At 33.8% G+C, this 27,462-nt stretch overlaps 2 protein-coding genes across 5 annotated transcripts in view; both read left to right on the top strand.

Annotated features, from left to right (window-relative positions):
- LOC113515797 (chromatin accessibility complex 16kD protein) overlaps positions 1–1,616 on the top strand; it is a 35,786-nt gene extending 34,170 nt beyond the window's left edge. For 2 of the 4 annotated variants that reach the window (XM_026900081.3, XM_052894240.1), the window contains exons 2-4: positions 87–222; positions 828–1,149; positions 1,291–1,616. In XM_026900081.3, the coding sequence (XP_026755882.2) occupies positions 87–222; positions 828–1,100 (409 nt within the window). In that variant the 3' untranslated portion in view covers positions 1,101–1,149; positions 1,291–1,616. Of the gene's footprint in view, positions 223–827; positions 1,150–1,290 lie in introns of all 4 variants that reach the window. The other 2 variants (XM_052894238.1, XM_026900082.3) reach the window with 2 other exon arrangements.
- Positions 1,617–7,157: 5,541 nt separating this feature from the next.
- The window catches only part of LOC113517806 (uncharacterized), a 28,224-nt gene continuing 7,919 nt past the window's right edge, over positions 7,158–27,462 (top strand). The window contains exon 1 of the mRNA XM_052894253.1: positions 7,158–7,326. Coding sequence (XP_052750213.1) covers positions 7,303–7,326 — 24 coding nt within the window. The 5' untranslated portion in view covers positions 7,158–7,302. The remainder of the gene's footprint in view (positions 7,327–27,462) is intronic.

The raw sequence follows: 27,462 nt of genomic DNA on the forward strand, positions 1-27,462 counted from the left end.
TTTTAGGCTTATTTTAATTTTTTTGCATTATTGTAATTGTTATCAATTTATTATTTTAATCAGTCAATTAATATTATATTAAATAGATACATTACGATGACTATGCCGAAAAGTGAAAGAGATTGTCATCTACCTTTATCAAGAGTAAAAACAATAATGAAAAGTTCTCCAGACGTAGAAGCAGTAGGGCCAGAACCGCTGTATTTAGTTACCAAAGTTACTGTAAGTAGATTGCTTTGAACATGTAACAATTATTTCATTGGTAAAACCTTAATAAGATGTTTCACTTTTGAATTTAAATTGAGGTTTATGATTTACTAGCTGTATTCCGCGGCTTCGCCCGCGTGATTTAGTAAGTACATAAAGTATACTATGTATGTAGTATCCTAATATACACTATATTAGGATATAATCTACTTGTGTAGCAAGTTGCACTCAAATCCCTTCAGTATTTTTTGTGTGAAAGAGTAACAAATATCCATCTATCCTTACAAACTTATAATTTTAGTAGGTTAATTAGGATGCTTATTTGTTTTTATTATAGATTTTTTTCTTTATAGGATTTTTATAAAAATCCTTTACATACAGTTGTAGTAAACCATACTGTTAACATGTTAATCACATGAATGAAATTTATGGATTTACTTATTTAAATTTATTTATTTGTTATATTTATCATAAATTCTATTTTGGTACCTTATTATTTATCAGTACTAATTTATTTATTAAACACAAGGCATATACAACATGACAACATTGGACCCCACACTACGCAAACCTGTATTGCGGAAGAACTAACTAATATCAGTTTGGTAAATTTTTTTTAGGAATTATTTGTCACAGATCTAGCCAAAAGGGCCCATAAGAATAGTAAAGGCAATTTGCTAGAATACAAACACATAGCTGAAGTTGTTCAGGAAGATGACACTTTGGATTTTCTTAGAGAAATTATGCCAAAAAAAATAACAGTACGACAGTTTAAGGAGATCATGGCTAGAAAGGCGGCAAAAGGCAACAGATCAGATGACGAATCCAGTGAGGAGGAATCCAGTGAAGAGGAGAGTAGTGAGGAAAGCAGTAGTGAGAACAATGCAGACTGACAAATATGATTATGACTTTAATATGATTACGTTAATAATTAAATAAACTGTAAGTATAATGTATTTATCTGTTGTCTATTAAAACAAATAAAAATGTACACTATACAACAATTAATTTATACATTCTATATAATTAATTATTCATGGATAGTATATAATTGAACTTACAATAATATTATTTTTTTCACAGTTCCGACTGAATGATTGCTTGGGACATAACTACATACCTAAATTGTGATAATAATCCACTAAACAATTTATCACAATGTATTATATAATTATAATGTATAATTATAAATCTGGACAAATTTTAATTAATTTATTACTTATGGAACTTGATGACAATTTGTGGAACTAACATGTTAAATTATGAGAAATAAATTCATTCAATTCTTTTAATGATTATGAATAAAATCTTTAATGTTTAAGGTATTTCTTTAATGTTAATGTTATTGTAAAATTTTGTCTATGTATTGCTGGTACAAACATATTTCCAAATAAAATATGCAATCAACACTGAAATGTATTTTCATTATTTTTAAATACATTCTAAAAACAAGTCCCAATATTGCAGTGCAATTTCATTACATATTTAAATTACAAATTTAAATATGAAAAATTATATGTAATAATCAACTAAAATGAAATTATTATTTCTTGGGCTTACTATGTTTATTAATTTTGTGACAGAAGAAACTTTTACAACGCCATCTATACGTAAGTACCTAAACTACAGAAATAGTTACCAGTAAGTATACTCAATTATAGCAGCACAGATTTTTGTGGTAATTTTTGGGAACAAGTAAGGATAAAATCCTTACATTTTATTGTCTAAAAATCTGGAATGAGCTGAAAATTAAATGGCAACTATTACATATTCAATCTATATTAGTATCGAGCTGATGGACATGGTTTTATCCAAATACCAAATTTTCTTTTCCTAAAACTTATTCTGACTACTATGAACATTTAAAAAGTTAACAAGACCAGTTCAATAGTTCTCAAATGATATTTTTAGCCATTTACTAAGAGCATTAGAGGTAAGAGATTTTTTAATAATTCAGTTCGACAACCACGCGGTCCGCCTTGAAACTCATCGTTATAGATTTCTAATTAATTCGTCACGTTTGCCTACTTGGTAAGTTGTATATTGAAAATTTAACTGCGCCTCTAGCAGATAGTTTCAGAAACTCAAATTTCCGTACTTTATAGTACAACTTAACGCATCTAGAGACGCGGATTATAATAGTCCAAAGAATGTAGCAATATACCCAATTAGCTCGACTTCCATTTGGTCCCCCTGGAAGCTATAGTGCTGAAATCCAGATGTACTCGTATTCATTACGATGGGCTAACTGACCTGCCATTTCATTCACACCTATCATTCCTTACTGATAACCCGCTAGCGTATATTGTTGGCATAAGCGGGGTTACCATTACATTATCATCCAATAAAAAACCTGACCTTGTCGTTAAGGTGTGAAGACGTAACGATCACATTTTCAAAGAAATACCTTTACCGGTTCGCACCGCTTGTCGCGTATACCACCAAACGCTAACATCCGATCAAATATTGGACTTGGTATTTGTTCTACGGATTTGGGTCAAGATTTATTTTTCATGGGCACAACTTAACCGACTGTCAAGTTTATCATACCGCAGACAATAAGTTGTATATTTTTATTTATAAATAGGAGGGTTGTTGGTTGTAGAAGGTTGTTCCGGGTGTTGGCATGAGTTGCGCCTATGTTTAAATCTTTCATCGAAATACCTACGGCAAACTACAGTTAAGAATAACCTAACCATGTATATTAGGGGGAAGGGAATTATTAGTTATGGGTTCTAACAGCCCCATTGCGAGCAATATACCTTATCAGGTCAACCTCCACGCGACTACCTCAGGAAACCGTCGTGGTTAATTCTTGTCGAATACTTCACTATGGCTGACTGATCTGTCCTCATCCTTATCCATCATCCCTTACTGTTGCCCCGCCAGCGTATTTATTCCATTTTCACCCATTAACAAAAAAAAAACATATTAAAATATCACCAAAGCCTAACTGCAGTTGCCAACTCGCTTGCTAAGGCAACTATTGGCAACCGAGATGCCTACATGCATGCGAGAGGCCTACGTTCAGCAGTAAACAGTCTACGGTCGATACAATACGATAAACATATTCAGTTGGATTAATGTTAGTAGCTGAGTATAAATAAGTAAGTACTAACAGTAAGTGGTAAGTGCCCGCTACGTCAGAGAAACTGCAGATGTTTTGGCGGCCTTTTAAGAAGGAATGTGACCTTTTCTTAAAATTTTCAATATCGTATCGTATCAGCCGTCAATTGTCCATAATTGTTAAGCATAGACTTCCCTCTATTAGAGAATTTTCACGCTTGGCAGGCGGGTTAGCAACCGCAGTTAGATTTTTGTGATGTTTTATGAGGGATGCTGATGAAAGGAACAACAATTCTAAACAAGATAATATACATAATATTATATTATTATACTATATTAAACAAATGCCAATCATTTTTACATATAACTAGGTTTTTTTTATACAACTTGCAATGGAAAACCAACTGACGGCCCACCTGATGGAAAGTGGTAACCGTCGCCTATAGACATGAACAGTACCATGGACATACCAAAGTATACTGTTTCGCCCATGATACCCCCCATGCGTTGCCATTCCTGAGGACTCAGGTGTTATTCCTCTGTACCCTGTAAATTCACTGCCATTTCCCACCCTTCAAACCGAAACACAGCCATGCAAACATGACTGCTTCACGGTAGAAACACAAATGGGACAGAAGTGCTCAAGCAAACGACTTGTGTCCCTCTGGTACTTAGGTACCTAAGTTTTGACCTACCCATAGTTTAACTCTTGGATAACAATAACCAGTCGTAAACAAGCTATTATAATTGCATATCATTAGATAGAGTATCTAGAAACCCACTGCTGTATCTAATTGTACCTACGTACACGATAATTTGTGTGGAAACGCACGCACTTGTATTTCTACCACGCATTGTAGTATTGTACTTTGTTATAAAGCACAGTACATTATGTACAAACATAGGTAATTCTGCTATATTTTTTTTTTATTACAAGACAAAAATATAAATAAGACTAGCAACCTGTCTCACTGCATGTGGTTTATTTAAAAATAAAATACAACCATATTGCTGACAATGTAAATTTCTGTAGACAAAAAAAAAATTAAAATAAAAAAAAATTTACTTATCCTTTACAAACAGAAAATTAAATCCTACCTCTTTATAGTACTAGTTTAGAAAGGTTTGTGCTCGATCTTATCTCACCTGATGGTGAGGGTCTTGTTTTTATAGTTAATTCATGGAATGGTTACCCCTGTCTGCGCTATACGCTGGCAGGGCAATAAAAAATGGTCGGTTAACCCATCGTGATGTATTCCACGGGAATTAACTAATACGGTTATTGTTTCCTTCCTTCAGGAACACAACTAATAACCGTATCCAATTTGGTGCAATAGTTTTTACATGATACTGGAACAAACATATAGACAGACAAAATTTCTAAAAATTATTGTTTATGCTTCTATCGGTGTTTTTAAGACCCCTCGATGTTATTTTTTTTTTTTTAATATTTCCCATGTACCTACAGAGGTCGTTTAATTATAAATTTATTATTTAAGTACGGTAAGTTTACGTTTCGTGATTGAGGCCCTCGCTCTCTTGAACTATTCATGGTCTAAAACATTAAATGCGACCTCTGTTACAACATCCGTTTGTAAACTTTGTTAACAAATTGTTTATAACGCCACTTAGAGGTAGGTGTTAATTGTAAAATTAATAACCTCAAACTTATATTTTATTTACCTAGTATTTTTTTAAAGGGAAAAAGGGATTGTTAGTAATGGGATCTAATGAACCCATTGCTAGCAATACACCCTATCAGGTCGACCACCACGAGGTTTCCCCTGGAAACCATGGTGGCTAATTCTAGTTCAATTCGTCAGGATGGGCTAACTGACCTGCTTTCATCATCATTAGTCATCTATCACTGGTGCCCCGCCATTGTATACCGAAAGCGCAGACGGGGTTACCCATTAAAAAAAAATACTGTTTACCGAGCGTACAACAATAAAAATGCCGCCGAGCGGATGGTTGCGTACAGCCACTACCGTAATTAACAACCGTATCCAATAATTTATATAGCCACGCACGAACTGAACTACGACCGTCTTTAGCAACATGACTGTAAGGTACCTACGCTTCACTGACACCAGACTTTTTGGGAAAAAAAGAATTGTTAGTAATAGGGCCGAATGGCACATCACGAATAGTACCGCATTCGAGTATTCTGACACTTCCCTAAGGTTGACTGGGAGAGAATGCTTTTAGCATTAAGTCCACTATGTACACATACAAGAGGTTTCTTCAGGGTCGGTAATGCGCGCGTAATACCCCTGGTACTGCAGACGTTCATAGATTACAGTAGCCACTTACCATCAGGTGAGCCGTATGCTTTATTGCCACCTCAGTAGTGTAAAAAAAAACATGTAATAATGAATAAGTAAATAAAATAAATATACCCTATCAAGACGACCTCCACGCAGTTTCCCCTAGAAGCCATTGTAGTTAATTACAGTTGAATACGTTACAATGAACTAATTTACCTGTTTCATCTTCACTTATCATCTCACACTGATGTCCCATCAGGATACACCGATAGTGCAGGCGGGGTTACCGTTTTATTATCTCCCATTAAAAATCCCCGGACATTACTATATTTTTTTAGAAATAGTTTCACTCTTGGACTTACTTCACCTGATGGAAAGTAATATCAAGACCTGAAGATAGCTAGTCGTTCACCTCAACTTGATAAATCCGAGGTTGTATTTCTCCGTGAAGCTGTGAATAAGTACCTAAAGTGTATCTAAATAAACTATGAATTAGCTAAGTATAGGTACCTAAATGTCAACATCACTTAATTGACAGTAATTAGTATTGTCTTTATACTGTAAACAAAATAATATTATAAATTATACATTAATTACGCATTCATCTATTTGTATTTGTAACTACTTTTCTAATACGAGTAACTGACATGCTCACACCCGCCCCGTAAACAAGTGGCAAACAAATCTATCGGTAGATTCGTTTTTATTTTTTTTCAAAGATTTGGCTTTTAGTTTCACGACCGGTCGCCTGCCTGACGTCAACCCTCTTTGGGAAGAGGCGATAAAGGGAACTTAATGATCGAGGAATGGGCATCAGTATTCTTCTTAAAATAAAACCAAAGCGCAAATGCGGTTGCCAACCCGCCTGCCAAGCGTGGCAACTACTGGCAATATCCCCCTTATGGAGGATTATGTTCAGCAGTGGACAGTTAACGGCAGACATAAAGATATAAATAATCAAATGATTTTTATTTCCTACCAGATTGAGTACCTCCTTTTTTGAAATCGGTTAAAAATAAAGAGGACTACAACCTTGATAACGTTACATGAGATCAATAAAAGAAATAATCAAAATTGGTTATGAATTGGCAAAAATACTGCGTAACGCAAAAAAAATTATCTTCCTTTTTGATATTGAACTAATTTTCAAACGCACAAGGTATTACAAGAATTTGTTCCACACAACAATAGTCATCATTCGTGATACAAAATATGTTATGGGTTGCGAAAATATCCATTATACTGTTCCAAAGTCTTCAAAAAATCCCGGCAAAATGAGAGCCTCTTTCAAACTTGAGTAACTGTTTTATTCTTGAATTCTTATGTTGAAACAACCTCTCCTATTCCTTAAAATATTAAAGTATATTGTAAATATTAGGCAGGTACTTACATTCTAGGTTAAAAATTTCAATTAAGTATATCTATTAAATATTGATCATGATTAAGAAAATCAAGGTAAACTACTGATCGCCAATGAAAAGAAAATGTTGCGTTTCAAGCATTCATAAACCGGTCGTGTTTACGAACGAACGTCGCCGCGGCAAAGCGCACGTAATTATACCGCCAATATTTTGAATTTCGAATTTTTAAATCCCACTGTTTTTTTTTAAGAATGTTTGTAATGAATTGAAACAGTAGTGTTGTGATTGACATTTTTCCAGTTATAATTTTAAAATGACAATTTACAGCAAAATTGTTCAAATAATATTAGTAAGTGTGTAACGTTGGAAAAAATCAGTTTTAATTGAATTACGGATTACTTATGATAGCTGAAGGATTTGACGAGGTTTGTTTGTTTTTTTTTTTACAGAATTAATATTTTTTCTAAACTGGTATTCTTACCAAAACGTAACAAAAGTCTTTAAATTTAAATCAAATTTTTAAATATCTTATAGATTTCATCCAAGCGTATTTTTGTCAAAGTAACACCATACTGTATGACACTTGTTGTTTTGTTTTTTTTTCCACTGAATAATAAACCGTTAGAAATTTAATTAAAAAATTAAAGATTTTTCTTTTAGACGATGAGGGCTTTAAATATCAAAAACTTTAGATAAAATATTCTGAAAACTATCGTTAGATGCATAATTATTAAAATTTATTATTTTATTCATTTTAATTTTTTAACTGTATGGAACTAAAACATTCATCTACTTCATAAAACTTCTGTCCTTCTGTCTTGTTACAATTGACAAATTTCTACATAGGCACTTAGACATCTAGAGATAACGACTAAGGTACTTTTGTAGTAGTGTTGCCAACCGTCCCGTATTTCACGGGACGTCCCATATATCTTACACAATATATACGGGACTTAGCATGTCCCGCCGAACACTTTTATTTTAATCATTTTGCTTTTTTGTCTAAACATAAAAAAAAAATTTGCTGCGTAAAATTTGTAACAATTTATTATTACGTCTAAATAAAACAAAATATAACAAAAAATGCAATTACCTTTCTCACGTGTGCAAAAAAAATTGTATAAAATATACATAAATATATATATATCTAAACATAAAAAAAAATTTGCTGCGTAAAATTTGTAACAATTTATTATTACGTCTAAATAAAACAAAATATAACAAAAAATGCAATTACCTTTCTCACGTGTGCAAAAAAAATTGTATAAAATATACATAAATATATATATATCTAAACATAAAAAAAAAATTTGCTGCGTAAAATTTGTAATAATTTATTATTACGTCTAAATAAAACAAAATATAACAAAAAATGCAATTACCTTTCTCACGTGTGCAAAAAAAATTGTATATTTTAAGGTTTGGATCGCTCATCCGTTTGTGCTGAAATCAAAAAGTTGGTAACCTTACTATGAACAAGTGTAATAATGCCTAATAGGCCTAATTCACTCTAGCCGTTAAATACTTTATACGAATTGCCAAACAGAATATGAAGAAATTTATCAGATAATTTCACAAACATCAAGAGAGAAACCTATTCTTTAACGGATCGACTAAGAAATGAAATGTCAGTCATTCCTATATAAAAGTGAAACAGCAGCGTACATTCTGCTGTTCGATGATGGATATTTAAGAAAAACAAAGCTATATACTAGAAGAAGCGTGGCAACTACTGGTAAAACTCCCCTTATGAGAGAGGCCTACGTTCATGCTGTACAATACTAGAGGAAGACTGTACAACATTCGTCAGATTTTTCTGCAAGGATACCTTGAATGTTGAATTTGAAACGTGACTTCTATGATGGCCCTCTTTGTACATTGTGATCCCCAAGCATATTATTATTGCATCATATATGTTAAGCTTTATATATAAACTATATATATATATATAGACATATCTACCGTGAAGCAGTTGTGTTTGCATTTAAAGGGTGGGATATGGCGTGAATTTACAGGGTACAGAGGAATAACATCTGAGCCCTCAGAAATGGCGACGCATGAGGGTATCATGGGCGAAACAGTATACTCTGTTATGTACATGGTACTGCTCATGTCTATAGGCGACGGTTACCACTTTCCATCAGGTGGGCCGTCAGCTTGTTTGCCAAAGATATATATATATATCTCTCTCTAGATACTTTTCCCTTTCGGATTCTCAAGGTTGACTGGAAGAAAACCTTTCAAAGGATAAATATGTCTACGTACCTTGTTATTTTCGTTATAACCTAATATCTATATTAAAAGTGAATGTAAAACAAAGCTTATACACAGAAATAATATGTTATTTTTGTATTAACTGTTGACTGTCCACTGCTGAACATAGCGTCCACCATAAGGACGGTTTTTGCCAGTAATTGCCGACATAGATGGGTTGGCAAGCGCAGTTTGGCTTTTACTGATGTTTTAAGAGGGACGCTGCTGTCCATCCCTCCACCACAAACTCCCTTAGTCGCCTCTTACGGCACCCACGGGAAAGAAAGAAAGAAATATTTTTAAATAAAAAAATTTTGTATTAAGCATTTTTGAATAGACAATAGCCGATTTGGAACGTAATTTTAGCCAAGAAGAAACGACAAAAAACTTAGCTGTTGCTTTTTAAAAAAATGTAAACCTGGACGAATGGCAATCCTATTTTGCCATCCGTCCAGGTTTCCCTGGGTTTGTCCTAGTTTAAAGGTCATCCGGGGAGCGTCCGGGCCATAAATCTGTTTTGTTATGTACATTTACAATGATGATAAAAAATTACTAAATTTAATTTAAAAGTTTGAAAATAAATAAAAAGTTGATTTATGGACATTTTCTACTGTTTTTTATTACACTGACTATGTTTAAAAAAAACATGTTAATATGTCTGGGTTCAGGGCTTTAAAATCCGGGGTTTTCACATGTCTTGTCCTAATTGCCAAATTTTAGAGATGGCAGCCTTACATATAAATAATGAATTTGTGTGAATACAAACTACTAAGTTGGATCAGATCATAAAATTTAAAATATATAAATGTATAATTAAAACAAATCACTAAAATAAATCGATTGCAATAATCAGGGGGCCTACCATGAAATGAAATTCCGAGGTTTCGGGCTCAATTTCGTGTTTTTGTTCGTACCTAAATCGACCCAGTAAATGGAGCTTAACGTTTTTTTAACGTGTTAACGTTTCATTCATCATAAATCCTATCCTAATAGTCCAGAGGAACGATATTTTAATATTTTAAATAATTTTAAACGGCATGTATTATGTAATTTTAATATCAAATTTCTATTTCGTTCGTCCCCGAAATTTCGGAAAATATTTCATGGTAGGCCCTCAGAGCAGACCAGTCCCTACAGGCAGCACCCGTTCACGAGTTTCTATACTGGAGTCTACACGGCAAATTTGTTATTATTCCTTATGAAATCCTTCGAGAGGATATTATGCGAGATTTAGTAATATATTTACATCACTCCTTTAGGTTTACCCTATTAGATAAGTATTGGAACAGGTTTAAACGGGCCCGCGTATAACAAGTATAGAATGCGGAAGAGATGCGAAAGGATATTTATTGCATTATACTCGTAGTATGCAATACTTGTGGTCAGTAGGCGAGCGACAAGACTTACGAAATTAGCTATGGTGAAATGGGGATAGGTTCAGGAGCTGCAAATTGATATGCACTTTTTATTGGCTATCGCCGTATGGTAACTTGATTGCTAGGTGCATTGTGGAGATTTTTTTTTATGCAACTAAGTATGGCAAACAATCTAACGGTCCACCTGATGGAAAGCGGTAACCGTCACCTGTAGACATGAGCAGTACCATGAACGTAAAAGAGTATATTGTTTCACCAATGATACTCCCATGCATTGCCATTCCTGAGGACTCAGGTGTTATTCCTCTGTACCTTGTAAATCCACTGCCATATCCCACCCTTCAAACCGAAACACAACCATGCAAACACAACTGCTTCACGGTAGAAATACGAATGGGACAGAGGTATCCAAGAGTTACGTTTTTTAAGTAATTTGCATCGTTACTAACATTATAAATGTGAAATTTCATTTGTTTGTCACCTCTTTACACCTTAACGACTTGACCAACTATCTATGAAATTTGGTATAGGTTACTTTTTATCCCAGTTCGTGAACTTATGTTCACGCAGATCATGCAGGCAAAGTTACGAGTAAAAGTTAGTAAATAGGTTGATGGTTCATATAATTATAAATTGTAACTATCGTTTATGGATATGATTTTAACAATAGTTAATATATAATAGTTATATTGTACATATAACTATTATTTTCTCAGTTATTCACTTCAATTTAAGAATGTTAAATTACATATTTAAATTATTTTTGATCCAAGTTGTGTAGTGGAGCCTAAGTTAATAGTGATTTTAACCGTTGTGGGATAGGCAGTGGATAGCATTGACCTTAATAGGGGCAAGTGTATTACAACTCTCGATTTACAAGGCGAAGGGTTCGACGGCATTTACTATAAAACTACCAGTTTGATCTATTCGTCTTACTTAATCGTATAATTCCGAATAATTGTGAGCATTGGCATATTTTATATTTAAGAATATTTCTTACGGAGGACCTGACCCCTTATGATAGGTGCTTAATATACTGTCTTTGCTTGTAATTGAAAGTTTAGTTCAATATTTCAGGGTGGGCATCATACAATTCTGGGATGAACACTACAATCGCTCTACGCTTATGATTGTGGATAATTCGTTCAAATTATTCTATGACAGTTCAATCAGAAAACACACAAGTCTTGTTATTAACTGAATTTTTATTTATTGTTATTGAAAATTTATAACTCTGTAATCATTATATATATATTCTTTTTGCATATATAAAAACCGAAAATTGATTGAATGTGAAAACGATTAATGGCTTAACACAGATACAATTTGATTATGTATTGATTGTCAATCATCTGTACGTTTTCCAAAAATAAAAATAAAAAATTGAAGTTATTATCAGATAATTGAAAAATGATTATTATTATCATAATTGAAATTTATTTATCGAACCGCCACTAAATAGAGCGATGATTTTAAATGTGCTGCAGAGAGTCAGTGGAAGCAAATAGCTCAGGACTGTTTCTTATAGCAGTTTATGGGGGAGACCTATAGTCCTATAGACCTACAGTCGAGAGATAATGACTCATATGATGATGACTATCGTAATTTGCTACGTGCCTCGGAGAGCACGTAAAATCATCGACGGTAAACCACTTAAAAGGCCTTCGTGTACAACATAAATACATAGTATAGAAACTAAAAAATATAAATAAATAAATCATAAATCAATTTAATTAATTAATTTTCTGAACATCAAATTATTATAGAACGAGGTAAAATAATTAATTATATACAATACAAAGAGATACAACATCCAAAACTGAGCCTATTCGAAGTAAAAGTTAAATAAATTCTTAAATCGGTTCGACAGAATTGAGCCGATGTATTTATTTAAGAACATCAACGTGCTTACCACTACACTTTAGATAAGTTTTTATACCACTAATATTAAAAAGAAACTTACAAATACAGATGAAAAGAGACCGATGCGAAATAATTTCATTAATGATAACTTTAACAAACTTAGGATGTTAAATTTGATATTATTTTTACTTGAGATTCCATACACTATTGTCAGTTAGGAATGCAACTGCAAATTTCCGAAAGAATATAATCAATCTATATGCCTCATTTCATCAAAACCTTAATGTATTTTATGACACTATACAAATCAGAGATAAATTTAATTGGCTCCATATATTTTTATTTATTTATTCATAGGATCACCAACATAACATACAGCGAAACATTTCAATACAATACACTAGTGGATTAGGACTGTTCTTACATTTAGAGGCAACCATAGCATGCTTTGTTTAATAATAATATTTTCTTTATTATAGATTACAAAGATCCATTTTTGTTAGTAACAATTGACTTAAACTGTGTTAGTAGAGAAAAAAAAAATACAAATATCATTTTATGGCCCCTATAATAATTTTGACCCACTATGAGCTTAGGATCGGGCTATCGTATAAAAGAGTCGCAGTCGGTATAAAAGAGATCCGTTTGCGTTTTCCAAATAGGATAGAATAAAATTAAATTATTATATTCTAAAATCACTTAAATAGATAGGTTCTTAATATAATTTGTAGCATTAATAATAAAAAAATCATTGTTCTTCTTAACAATCACCCTTTTAATACTTTTCTTGCATGGTTCAATTACAATATAATTAATTTCCTTATTTCCACACATCAAAGATATACAGAAAATACAGAGCTAGATAGTCATCATAGACAATTAACCATAAACCTCCTATATTTTTTTTTTCACAGAGACAAAACCATAGATTAAAAACATAAAGGTTAAGTTTCTTCTTTTTTACCTCAACAGTTCCGAGTCTTTTTTTTTTTTTTTTTTTTTTTATAACACAGGGGGCAAACGAGCATGCGGCTCACCTGATGGTAAGTGACTACCGCCGCCCATGATCACCCACAACACCAGCGGCATTGCAGGTGTGCTGCCGGCCTTTTAAAAAGGAATATACTCTTTTCTTGAAGGTTATGTTGTCGTATCGGTTCGGAAATACTGCTGCTGGAAGTTGATTCCAAAGAATGGTTGTGCGTGGAAGAAAGTGCCTTGAAAAACGCACGGTGGAAGACCGCCACTCGTCCAGATGATTGGGATGAAACTTTAGTTTGTGGCGGGTTGTACGGTGGTGAAAATCAGCAGCAGGTATCAATCCGAACAATTCCTCAGAACACTCCCCATGATAAATTCGGTAGAAGATGCACAGAGATGCAACATCTCTGCGCAGTTTCAATGGGTCAAGTCGGACAGTAAGGCGTTGACTATCGATAATTCGAGCCGCCCGACTTTGAATGCGGTCTAACGGAAGGAGTTGGTACTGTGGCGCTCCTGCCCACAGGTGAGAACAGTATTCCATATGCGGCCTGACTTGGGCTTTATATAATTTCAGGCGGTGTTCTGGCATGAAATATCGTCTCACCCTATTGAGCACTCCTAACTTTTTGGAAGCTATCTTAGCCTTCTCCTCCAGATGACCGCAAAACTGGACGTCGCAAGATATATCAACGCCCAGAATTCCTAGACTTGACTTTTTATCAAGGGAAGTGCCCTGAAAGTGAGGAGATACGACAAACGGCGTCTTTTTTGCGGTAAACGCGCAGACTTGTGTCTTTTTGGGGTTAAATTGGACAAGATTTTGTTCACCCCAGATCGAAACTTGATGGAGTGAAGTTTCGATTTCAGACACAAGTCTATTCCGGCACTCATCGGTATGTGCTCGCGAGATCTTTGCATGACCGGTATATAATGTATCTCCTGTACTGTCTTATCGAATATACTCGTATCTACTGCAACTGACCTGATTTCAAATGATAAATGCCTTTCCACAGTCGCAACACCATAAATAGGTTGTTACCTAACTTTTACTTAACTAATTACACGCTATCTATGTTACTATTTCTTAACCAACTTTCTGCAAGATGGTTAATAGTGTTGGAAGGTACTTCGGTGAAGTAATACGCAATTAAACGAATTATAGCTTAAAATTGTTGCACTTAATTGTTGTATTGCATTATTTGTACATAAAATGTATCGTTAGAAGTAAACAAAAGTCAGACACCTTAGAAACACAAATGTTGTTATTGAACAATAAATAATTGGGAATATGGAAGGTATAATGTGGTCACTTAATATAGAAAAGAATTAAAATACCATAAAAGAAAAACTACATTTACTGAATAGGTACTCACAATGCAGTTAAACATTTATTTAAAATATTTTTTTATGATGCGAATGCAAAATTGAAAAAGCCTAATGACTGCAAGAGTCATCATTACATTCAGGACAGAATTGACAAAAATATAGTCTACCTCTTATATTTCTCATAGAATTAAATTATTTATTTAAACTTTATTGACCAATAAGAAGCGATACAAAAGACGGACTTAATGAATAGGTATTCTCTACCAGTCAACCTTTAGGATGTGCAGAGATACTCGGTGGCGGTTCAAAAAAAAATATTTTAGTATAAAAAGGTAATTACATGTATACAAACATTCATAAAATAAACATACCAGAGGGAGACTTTGTACAAAAATCGTTTGCTTGGGCACCTCTGTCCTATTCCTGTTTCTACCGTGAAGCAGTTGTGTTTGAATGGTTGTGCTTTGGTTTGAAGAGTGGGATATGTGAATTTACAAGGTACAGAGGAATAACACCTGAGTCCCTAGGAATGGCAACGCATGAGGGTATCATTGGCGAAACAGTATTCTCTGTTACGTCCATGGTACTGCTTATGTCTATAGGTGACGGTTACCACTTTTCATCAAGTGGGCCATCAGCTTGTTTGCCATTCTAAGTTGCATAAAAAAATAGATATTAATATAGTATTTATATATTAATATCTACATTTACATATGATAAACTAGTACCTAATTGATTAATTGATTTAATACGCTGTAACTGAAAATAACAGATTAGCTGGAACGAGAAACAGCTAGTCATATATATTCACAGAACATTCTGTTAACGAGATTAAAAATTCCATATGACAAGATAGCCTTTCACTGATTCCACGCGTCATTCCGACTAACCAATATTACATAAACTTATCTGGACTAAAGGCAAGAACATGGATGACGCTCTTTATAACGACCTTGTTATATTATGTGTAACTGAGCTGTTGCAAGCACGTCACGCGATGTGAACTTGGCAAGACAGATGAAAGAATGCGCCAATTCCCGTCGTTACTTCGCAATCATGCCAATCATTGCAATCTTTTGTTTTATTTTTTAAACACCTTAAAACTTAAAATCCTTGAAGTTGAGATATGTAACTACAAACCGTGTTGAGCCAAACCCTAATACTCCAGACAGTTATTTTTTTTCTAACTGTCATTTGTATAAGGAGTCCATGGAATAGATTTTTTATACTATTATGGTAGCAAACAAACATACGGCCCGTCTGATAGTAAAAGAGGTTAGCGTAGCTTATAAATGCCTGTAACACCAGGGATGTCACTCGTTCGTTGCCGACACTTAACAAACCTTAATATGCTCTTTTGAAGAACCCCATGCTGTAGTCCCTAGGGAAAACCTTGGCAGGAGAATCATTCCACAACCTGTGTTCGCGGGAGGAAGCTCCTCTGAAACCGCACTGTGCATGACCATTCTGGTTCTAAGGTATTAGGATAGTAAAAAGTGGCTGTAGGCATCATATTGAAGAGTTCTTCACATAATCTGTTATGCAGGTGGGAGAAGAATGGATGAGATAACGACGTTATTTTATGGGATGAAAATGGAATGGTAACCACGGATGCGCTATCAGTATACCTTAATTAGGACCAGTGAATAACGATAGATAATGTTCAAGTCAGATCTGTCGGCTCATGCATCATGATGAATTGACCAGGAATTAACTGTAATGGTTTCCAGAGGGCACCACGCTGAGATCAACCTGATATAGAATAAAATAGAAAATATTCATTGCCAGAAAAACAGGATTATAACAGAAAATACATATATAAGAAGTGTCTCATATTAGGCAAAGGGAACTGGCTCAGCTGATGCTGTAAGTGTCCCAGTGCAATGTGTACAGCTGCACAGCGCTGGTATTCAGTCAGTACCTCTCTTAGCAAAATACAACAAAAATGCAAATGGTTACAACTACAATTGCTTCTTACATTGCTAAAAACTTACTACTAACAATCCCTTCCCTCCAGATGATGACATCGGGTATCTTGTTTTTTTCTTACGCGAGCGTCAACCGAAACGATCTATTAATAGACTGACGAGTTAACAAGTATCTACGAACAGAGCAGAAATTTATAAAGAATCAATTTCCAAAATAACTATACGTTTATAGCATTCATTACTCGACAGATTTTTCTGCAAATTTACCTCGCGGAAAATCTCCGTACCTACCTACATAATCAGATAATCGTCGGATACGTGACGTCAGTTGAATACTAAAACATAATTATTACTTATTCAATGAATATATCATCAATTCAATTGTAGAATTGATTGTTGAGTTTCATACTTGTTAGTGTATGTAGATCTACAGTCGTCTTACCTGTTTTATGTTGCCAGATTACTGGCAATCACGTATTGAGCTGAGTATTAATTCACGACGCATAAAGGCATAATCATCATCATATCACCCGTTATATGTCCACTGCTGAACGTAACTTTTTTTTTATACAACTTAGAATGGCAAACAAGCTGACGGCCCACTTGATGGAAAGTGGTAACCGTCGCCTACTTTTTATTATACCAAAAATTATGTTAATGATGTGCGTTTGCGTTTTGATGATGAAGGGATGATATGATGATGATGATGATGATGATGAATAAATACACCTAGTATTTGAAGCGATTTAACTAGGGTAAATAAAATAGATAATAATTTGAAGCGTTGATGTAATATAAATTTGATGTAATGCGTTGAAGTTTGTTTTGCGAGTCAGTATTTACATGAGCAATAATATAAAATTTTCCAAATTGGTTTACAACTGACGGAGTTATGAGGTAATTCTCCCTTTTTATCTTGATTTTATGCAATTAATTAATATTCATTATGTTTGTGTACATATTGTTAATCTTTATAATCTGTATCATTCTTTGAAGGGAACAATAAAGAGTTTTTATTCATTCATTCATAGACTATAATAATAATAATATTAATTTTTATTCAAGAAAGATACAGTTGCATAAGGTACAATTTACAATTTTTACAACTACACATAAACGTTAGCTATTCGTCAATGTGTGCGTGAAAAAAAGATGGCAATATATATTTTAATAGTTATTACTTATTACTTGCAACATCGATTACTTAATCAACCTGATAAATGTAAACGATGATTACCGATTACTTTTTTATATCACTGGTCTGTCTTTGTTTGTCGCCTGTTGCATAAAAAAAATTACAGAAAAAAATATGAAAACTCATTTACACAGAGCAAACAATTTCACTGTCGGTATCTTCGTAACAGCATTTAATTCTCTAAGTCATTTCTAGTGTTGCCACAATACTAAATGCATTCTGTTACGCCACTTTCAGAGACAACGAAATTATATAGCTGTTTATTTAAAACGACATGAAATTGTGAGTGTGATGAAATAACACAATTACAGCTTGCTTTGTCACCCTTATAACCTACTTGTCTCATATTTATTTCTTAAATTGGAGTGTATTTTTTATGTAACTTAGAATGGCAAACAAAATGACGGCCCATCTTATGGAAAGTGGTAACCGTCGCCTATAGACATGAGCAGCATCATAAACATAGCAGAGTATACTGTTTTGTACATGATACCTCCCATGCGTTGCCATTCCTAAGGACTTACCATAGGTGTTATTCCTCTGTGGCCCGTATATTCACTGCCATATCCCACTCTTCAAACCGAAACACAGCAATGCAAACACAACTACTTTCCGTTAGAAACACGAATGGGACAGAGGTACCCAAACAAACGACTACGATTCAGTGCCCTAAAAGCAAGAATAGTATTGTGTAACTAACTTTATTGTACAACACAGTGAAGCCGCTAGTATCTTTGGGACATTCTCCTCCAGATCCAATTTTCTACATTTTTTTTTTAATTTTTGAATAATATATTTATTATCTTTTTTTATTATTTAAATGACGTGTAAAATTTACAATACTTATAAGTTTTTTTTTTTATTTCTATATATATATTATGGTCGAGAGCGTAGTACCCTATTGATATAGAATGTATAAAATTATAAGGCTCCAGCAACTGTATCTTAAACGAGAATGTTTTTCAACCCACAAATTAAAGCGATACGTACCTCACTTGTCTAACGTAATATTGCGTATGCTAAAATTGTTACCGTTAATATGTATAAGATTACCAAATTATTTTGTCTGTCCCCAATATTTTAGCCTGTTCAATATTTGCGGTTTGACCCTAAATCCGAATTTCAGTATACAAATGAAAATAAAAATTAATTGGTAATAAAAACGTTTACTTATAGCCGTTTGAACAACACACACCACAGCTAATAATAATACAGGAAATACAAAAGCGATTGTTAAGAGCAATTATTTTTAAGTGATGCAACCTCTTTATTAGTTTTGTATGAAACACTGTTTTGACACTTAACAAAAATTAAAAATATTAAAATTATTTAATATAGAGATAAATGCAGATTTTTATTTACAATAAATAAAAATACGATAATGGCACAAATATAAGGTCCTTCGAGCCGGACAGTGGCGCCACCATCGTATGACACAATGTATCAGATGCGTTCTGGATATCAATATTTAACATAATCTAGAACATGAAAACAATCAAATATCATATATATCTTCCACTAAAAAATTTGTATCTATTTCATATTTTTTATTCTAAAAATTTTCTATCACTTTTTAATAGTATTTTTGGCATGATTAACGAATTAAAATTCACCTTCAAAATACTTTTTTAATTTTTATATATAAATATGAAAAAAAGTGAAAAAACTTAAAGTCCGCATTTTGACCAAAGTAACTTTACATAGATATACACAATACTTATGTAATCTATTATGTAAATAGAATGGGCCACCCCTTTTTTCCCATGAATGTCATAAGAGGCGACTAAGGAAAGCGAGGAATGGGCAGTAGCGTCGCTCTTAAAACATCTCTAAAGCCTAACTGCGGTTGCCAACCCGGCTGCTAAGAGTGGCAACTACTAGCAAAATCCCCCAAGAATGAGGCTTGCTCAGCAGTGGGTAGTAACAATGTACAAAAAATATATATAAAACAAACAAATTTAAAAACTAAGAAGATAGATAAGTGCTCCGTGCGATGATCTAACCGAAGCATAGTTACAAGAAACCGCTGGACCGACAACAACACGCTTTTACTCAGCATTGTTTACAATATAATAATATTAGTTGACTTCGAAAACTAATGTAAATAAAATTAAAAGTCAATAAATTTTTGTAATTCGCTCTAAAGTGCATCGTAAACTTGCCTTATATCAGATTTTAAATGAGATTTATGTAACCACAGTTGCACAATTTTATCACTGACCTTTTAAGTTGGCCAGTACACAACATAAACAACACAATGAACTGGGTCAAACTGTCTAGCCACAGAGAAATATCTGTAAATAGAATAACTATCACATGAATAAGGGATTAAGTTAGTAAGAGTAAGTAATGAATGTGATGTTGCGTTGGTTTGGTCATTTGGAGAGGATGGATGAAAGAAGAATTACGAAAGAGATTTATCGAGCAAGAATGAATGGAGATGTCGGTAGAGGCCGCCCTAGAGGGACGTATGTCGACCAAATAGGCGACGTGCTGAAGAAGGGCCAAATTAAAAGTACCCGTAACCGGCGAGCATGTATGAAAAGATTGATGAATGTGGAAGAGGCGAAAGGGGTTTGTTTGAATCGAAGCATTTGGCGTTCCATTGTTTCTGCCTACCCTAATGGGAGACAGGCGTGACAGATATATATGTATGTATGTATGTGTGAGTAATATCTATATATTTTAGTTACAATATCTGTATACTGGTCTAATAATGAATATGTAAAAAGTCTGTTATCCAAAAAATAATGTTGGATAACAGACTTTTAACATGTTCGAAAGTAGATATCCGACCGATATGAGTGATATCGAAATGGGTGATAACCTTTATTCCGCCATCAATGTCCAGAAGAACCCATTATATAGATATCGGATCGGTATCCATATTTCCTATGCCTCAAAGGGGACTATCTGGAAATTTAAGGAGATTAGAAAATTTTTATAAATCTCTATTCTTTACTCGTATTCTAGTTTTTCATACGATTCTATCATGATATTTTTTTTTTCAAAACCTCATGTGTTCCTTTTGAAACATGAAGATCGGTTTTTTACAAAAATTGTTATAAATATTTGTTTGTTATATAACGGTTTAGCCGTTTTTCAGTATTGTTAGCTATTTATATTAATTTTTCTAAATTTTTTTAATAAGAAACCCGTAGGGGTAAATTTTTACCCCGGTTTGTAGTTTACAGGTACAAAATGGGTTTCCAGTTTTAGGGTATATATTATCATCATCATCATCATCATATTAGCTTTTAACTATCCACTGCTGAACATAAGCCTCACCTTTAGGGAATTTTTCTGTGCAATGCTTGGCAGGCGGATGGGCAACCGCAGTTAGGCTTTACGAGACTCCCTTAGTCGCCTCTTACGACACCCATGGGAATGGAAAGGGTGGCCTGTTCTATACCGGGACCACTCGGCAAATATATACCTATATATTTAATATAAAATAAATAATGAATGCCAAAACTGTCATAAACCAAACAAATATTAACAGTAGGATTTTTGTGAATTTGACATGTTAATAATAAATACTGTGCATATAATGAATACTAGAAATAATGCATTACCTTTGTTTTTACATACGTAATTATGTTCACATTGCCTTGACACCAGACAGGTCACCGTGAGTGAATTGTCAACATGCCAGTGCCGCCACGCCACTAGTTATCTCATGAACAGATAAATATTACGATAAAATTTAACCGTCACTCTTCTATTTTTATATTGTCCTGGTACTTTTTTTTTATTTACATAAGTATAATCACTTTGAAATAAACGTGACTAGAATAATAAATATACTTTTAAACTTGTTCCCTATTATTTGTTATAAAAATTAAAAACTAACCTACAGAAAAAGTCTTAAACCTAAAAACACTGTATTACGGTAATGCAAATGGAGCCTGCCTCTATCCCATTTGTGTTTCTACTGTGAAGCAGTTGCATGGCTGTGTTTCGGTTTGAAGGGTGGGATATGGCAGTGAATTTATACGGTACAGTGGACTAACACCTGAGTGCTCAAAAATGGCATCGCATGGGGAGCATCATGGGCAAAACAGTAGACTCGTACTCTGTTATGTCCATGGTACTGCTCATGTCTACAGGCGACGGTTACCGCTTTCCATCAGGTGGGCCGTCAGCTTGTTTGCCCATTCTAAGTTGGATAAAAAAATATATATTACCTACCACTATAGACGATATGACAAAGTCAAATAATATTAGCAAGTTTTTATACCTACGATATTTATCTATCCGTTTTATATATCGATAACATATAGCAGTCTTACAATTAAGTACTATCTAACAACGATTTATATATTACAATCCGTCAAACTAACTGCGACCGGACAATAAACATTAAGAAAGAGCGTACGTAACTCTTACTTATGGAAGTGGAGCAATGTCGCTATTAATTTTCTAAATTATCAATTTACAAAAGTAGTTGATCGTTTTTTTAATGTTTCTAATTGATCTAATTGATAATTAGTCAACATTTTACTGAACTAGGTTTAACATAAGTTTTATACTGTACATTACATGTTTATGTATGTTATACATAAACATGTAATCTAAAAAAACCCCATATACGTCAATATCGTAACCGCTAACCACAACGATACCCTATAAACTTTTACGAGTTAAGAATACATAATAATATTCTGTATTTCGAACATAATACGTACCTACAGTGAGGTTATTGGGTCAATACTACAAATGTTATTTATTGCAGTGTTGCAATGTTGAAAATACAAAAGGCAAACCAATCTAACTAATAACTAAAACCGTGCGTTGCATTATTTTGAAGGAAATTGGTTAGGGATATATTAATGGAATGGTAACCTCGCCAGCGTTTTTGGTTTATGCTGGCGGAATACCAGTGAAGATGAAATTAAGTCAGCTGGCCCGTGGAACGAAAATACTGGAAAATAAATAAAGTTTCCAGAAGGAATTTATTTATTTTTATTGTCTACTAAATATACAAAAGGAGGGCATAAAGTTAAATAGAATAATGTTGAAATAAGGTCTGTCAGCTCATGCATAATGATGAATTGACCAAGAATTAACTATAATGGTTTCCAGAGAGCACCACGCTGAGATCAACCTGATAGAGAATAGAATAGAAGATATTCATTGCCAGAAAAACAGGATTACAACAGAAAATATACATATAATAAGTGTCTATATTCAGGCAAAAGGAACTAGCTCAGCTGATGGTGCGAGTGTCCCAGTGCAATGTGTACAGCTGCACAGCGCTGGTTTTCAGCCAGTCCCTGTCGTGACAAATATGCAAATAGATTTAACTGCAATTGCCACTTTCAAGAATTATTTAATATAATAATAATAATATATTGTAAAATATATTTATGTCTAAGTCAACCTCAGGGAATAACAGATAATTTTGTACGCGTTATTAAAAATACTTCCTCTCCCCAACTAGTTCTGTTTAAAAATTGGTATATCCTGAGTCCTCAGGAATGGCAACACATGGGGGGTATCATGGGCGAAACAGTATACTCTGTTATGTCCATGGTACTGCTCATGTCTATAGGCGACGGTTACCATTTTTGATCAGGGGGGCCGTCAGCTTGTTTGCCATTCTAAGTTGTATAAAAAAAATTTTTTTCAACAAACTTCAAAAAGAAGGTTGTATTTTACTTTATGTCTGTTACCTTATAACTCCATTAGTTCTAAACTAATTTGAAAAATTCTTTTTTCACCTGAAAAGATATACTCATAGATTTGTTCCATAGAAATTTCATCAAAATCAGTTCAGTAGCGTAGTTACTAAATCTAAATAACTGGTCTTGTCACAACAGAAGTCGGTTCTTTTATAGGACATCAATCTTTAAACATATCAGAACTAATCTTAAAAAAAAAAACAAAATAGGTACCATTAGACCACTAATTGACTTACTCACTTCATAATAAGACTGTCGACGTATGTATTTGCCTATAAAAATTCAAACATTAGCATAGACAAAAACTAAACGAGCGTTTAGTAGACATTATTAATATGTTTTGCCAGATCCTAATATGATATTTTTAATGATCACCTAAATATTTTTCAATCGACTTCAAAAACAAGGAGGTATTAAATTTTTTTTATGTTTGTTACTTCATAACTGCGTCAGTTTTAAAACGATTTAGAAATTTCTTTCTGTATCTTGTAGAAATCAGTTTAGTGGTTTAATTTTTAAAAAATAATTAAAGATTATGTTTAAATCATAATTAAAGTTTCTATGCTATCCTGACATAGAGGTCCTGACACGTAAGAGGCGACTAAGGGAACTTACTTGTAATAGTCGAGACATTGGCAGCAGCGTCCCTCTAAAACATCACCAAGGTCTAACTACGGTTGCCAACCCGCCTGAATGGCAAATACTGACAAAACCCCCAAGGTAGAGACTTATGTTCAGCAATGGACAGTTAACAGCTGTTTCATCATCAATATCATCATCGAGACATTGTTTACTTCTATTCACTTTATAATACTCTTTCTATATTGCAGCAATGCTAACATATAATATCCATTTTACATTATACCCATTAGATACAGCAATTTTGTGGTGTCATCAACAAAAACAACTAGAGATTGTAAAAAATTTTTATTCTATATAAAAGACATCAACGAGCACCTTGACCTGGCGTGGTTTACAAATTATAATGGATATATACATAATGGATCATTATTATAATGGTTCTATTTTAAACAATACCAGAGGGAGACTGTACAAAAGTCTTTTGCTTAGGGCATTCTGCACCATTCGTGTTTCTACCGTGAAGCAATTGTGTTTGCATGGCTACGTTTAGATTTGAAGGGTGGGATATGGCAGTGAATTTACAGGGTACAGAGGAATAACAACTGAGTCCTCAGGTACTGCTCATGTCTATAGATAACGGTTACCACTTACCATAAGGTGGGCCGTCAGCTTGTTTACCATTCTAAGTTGTATAAAAAAAAATTATAATATGTATAATTATTATTATTACTGTACTGGCTACTGACTTCAAAAATATGGAGGTTCTCAATTCGGTTTCATTTTTTTTCTATATTTATTACCCCATAACTTAGTCACTTATAAACCGACTTCAAAATTACTTATTTTTATCTAAGAAGAAATACAGATTGTCCCCATAGGAATTTTATCAAAATCGGTGTAGTAATTTAGTTCATTCGGATCCGCGCACCGCTATATCACATAATATTCCTTCTGTTCTAAAAAGAAATTATAAGCAGCGCTTCACTTGAACGGCGAGCGTGAAGTTTAAAAGAATCAGTTTCGTAATATAATCCGACCATATAAAGATATTCACCTTGGTAAAGAATATTGTCGAAAGCGAACTAAAATAATGGGTTTGACCTCAACAAACTAACCTACTTGTTTGTAGACAAGACATAAGGTAACATAATATTATCTTCTTAATAATAATAAGTTCTAACTAGACGATGCCTAGTGACGTCTGTCCGTCTGCTTGTCTTTCTGTAGTATTTGTTCTGGCATCATGCTAATAGTACTTCACCAAATTCGATGCGGAAACGTCTAACTTAAAATTTGGTGTATCATGTAGTTCATCTTATAATGTCATCTGAAAGTGGTAGGTATATTTCATTGGTTGAAATTCATACTTTTTTTTTATACTAAGAATAGCAAACAAGCTGACGGCCCACCTGATGGAAAGTGGTAACCGTCGCCTATAGACATGAGCTGTACCATGCACATAACAGAGTATACTGTTTCGCCCATGATACCCCCCATGCGTTGCCATTCCTGAGGACTCAGGTGTTATTCCTCTGTACCCAGTAAATTATATATTACATATCCCACCCTTCAAACCGAAACACAGGCATGCCAACACAACTGCTTCACGGTTGAAATACGAATGGGACAGAGGTACGCAAGCAAACGACTTTTGTACAAAGTCTCTAATACTTTTATTCATTCTCACCTATCATCCCTCAGGCGGGAATACCATTCCATTATCATCCATTAAAAAAAAGGTTCACTATCCTCCTCCATCCGCTCACTATACCCCGCGCTATCGGTAGAAAGATATACCTGAAGAGGGTAAAAGCCCTTAAGAATTAAAAAAAATTGTACATTGTATACCAAAGTCAATAAGGAGTGGTTGAAATATTAAGATGTAAGAGGTCGTGGAGGATCTAGACATATATATGTATATATACATATATATATATATATATATATATATATATATATATATATATATATATATATATATATATATATATATATATATATATATATATATATATATATATATATATATATATTATTAGTACAAAATATCTCTCAAAATACTTTATATTTTACCTCCTTTACTCTTAAAATGATGTTTAAATATTCTAAAGTTACATAACAAATATCACTAACACCATGGCAAACAATATACAACGAATACCTATTAGTTGTCTTTTCTTAATTTGTCTTCCTATATTAATAAGGTAAAGTACAAACACAAAATTAAATAAACGTTAGTTCATACTAATAACTCGCCTTATAGACTATGTGATTAGTAATTCAATTAATCTGTAAGCCTTGTCATTCAGAGACATTTGTGAAGGTCAATTTCAAAGAACGTGGAGAAAAAGTATATTGCTCAATCAACAAATTTATCTGTGATAATACTTTATATTTGAGGTTTTCTCTCCATCTAGTAGGGGGTCGTCCTACACTGCGTTTGCCTGTACGGGGTCGCCACTCATGAACATTTCTTCCTTATCGGTAGTCAGTTTTTCGAACTATGTGACCAGCCCATAACCACTTCAGCTTGCTTATCCTTCAGATTGTCGATGACTTCGGTTATTTTGCGAATAATCCTCATTTTAGGGAGTCAACGGATGTAGGCAAGTCAGGATCGTTCTTTATTTTTTTTTATACAACTTAGAATGGCAAACAAGCTGACGGCCCACCTAATGTAAAGTGGTAACCGTCCCCTATAGACATGAGCAGTACCATGGACATAACAGAGCATACTGTTTCGCCCATGATACCCCCCATACGTTGCCATTCCTGAGGACTCAGGTGTTATTCCTCTGTACCCAGTAAATTCACGCCATATCCCACCCTTCAAACCGATAAAATAATCCTATTAATAAAATAAATGCAAAACTTTATGACGGTGGCTGCAAACCGAAACACAGCCATGCAAACACAACTGCTTCACGGTTGAAACATGAATGGGACAGATGTACCCAAGCAATCGACTTTTGTACAGACTATGGGGGAGGACTATGTTCAGCAGTGGACAGACAATGACTGAGATGATGATGATGAATACTTTATATGATTAAGCCGTGTGGTCTCGTCATAGAACGGACCAGCCCTTACTTTCTAACTAAAGGAACTCAATGATCGAGGGATGAGCAGCAGTGTTATGTAATTTTAACATGAGATTTGTGTTTCGTTCGGTCCTAAAATTTAGGAAGCCATTTCACGGTAGACCTACCGTACCAGGAGCATTACACGCGCGTTGACGACCCTGAAGATACCTATATATATATATATATATATATATATATATATTTGTTAATGTATATATATATATATATATATATATATATATATATATATATATACATTAACAAACACGGTCGATTACTTTCACGTA

This window comes from Galleria mellonella, unplaced genomic scaffold (genome assembly GCF_026898425.1).
Source record: "Galleria mellonella isolate WM207_F2 unplaced genomic scaffold, CSIRO_AGI_GalMel_v1 utg200, whole genome shotgun sequence".
Classification (NCBI taxonomy): Eukaryota; Metazoa; Arthropoda; class Insecta; order Lepidoptera; family Pyralidae; genus Galleria; species Galleria mellonella.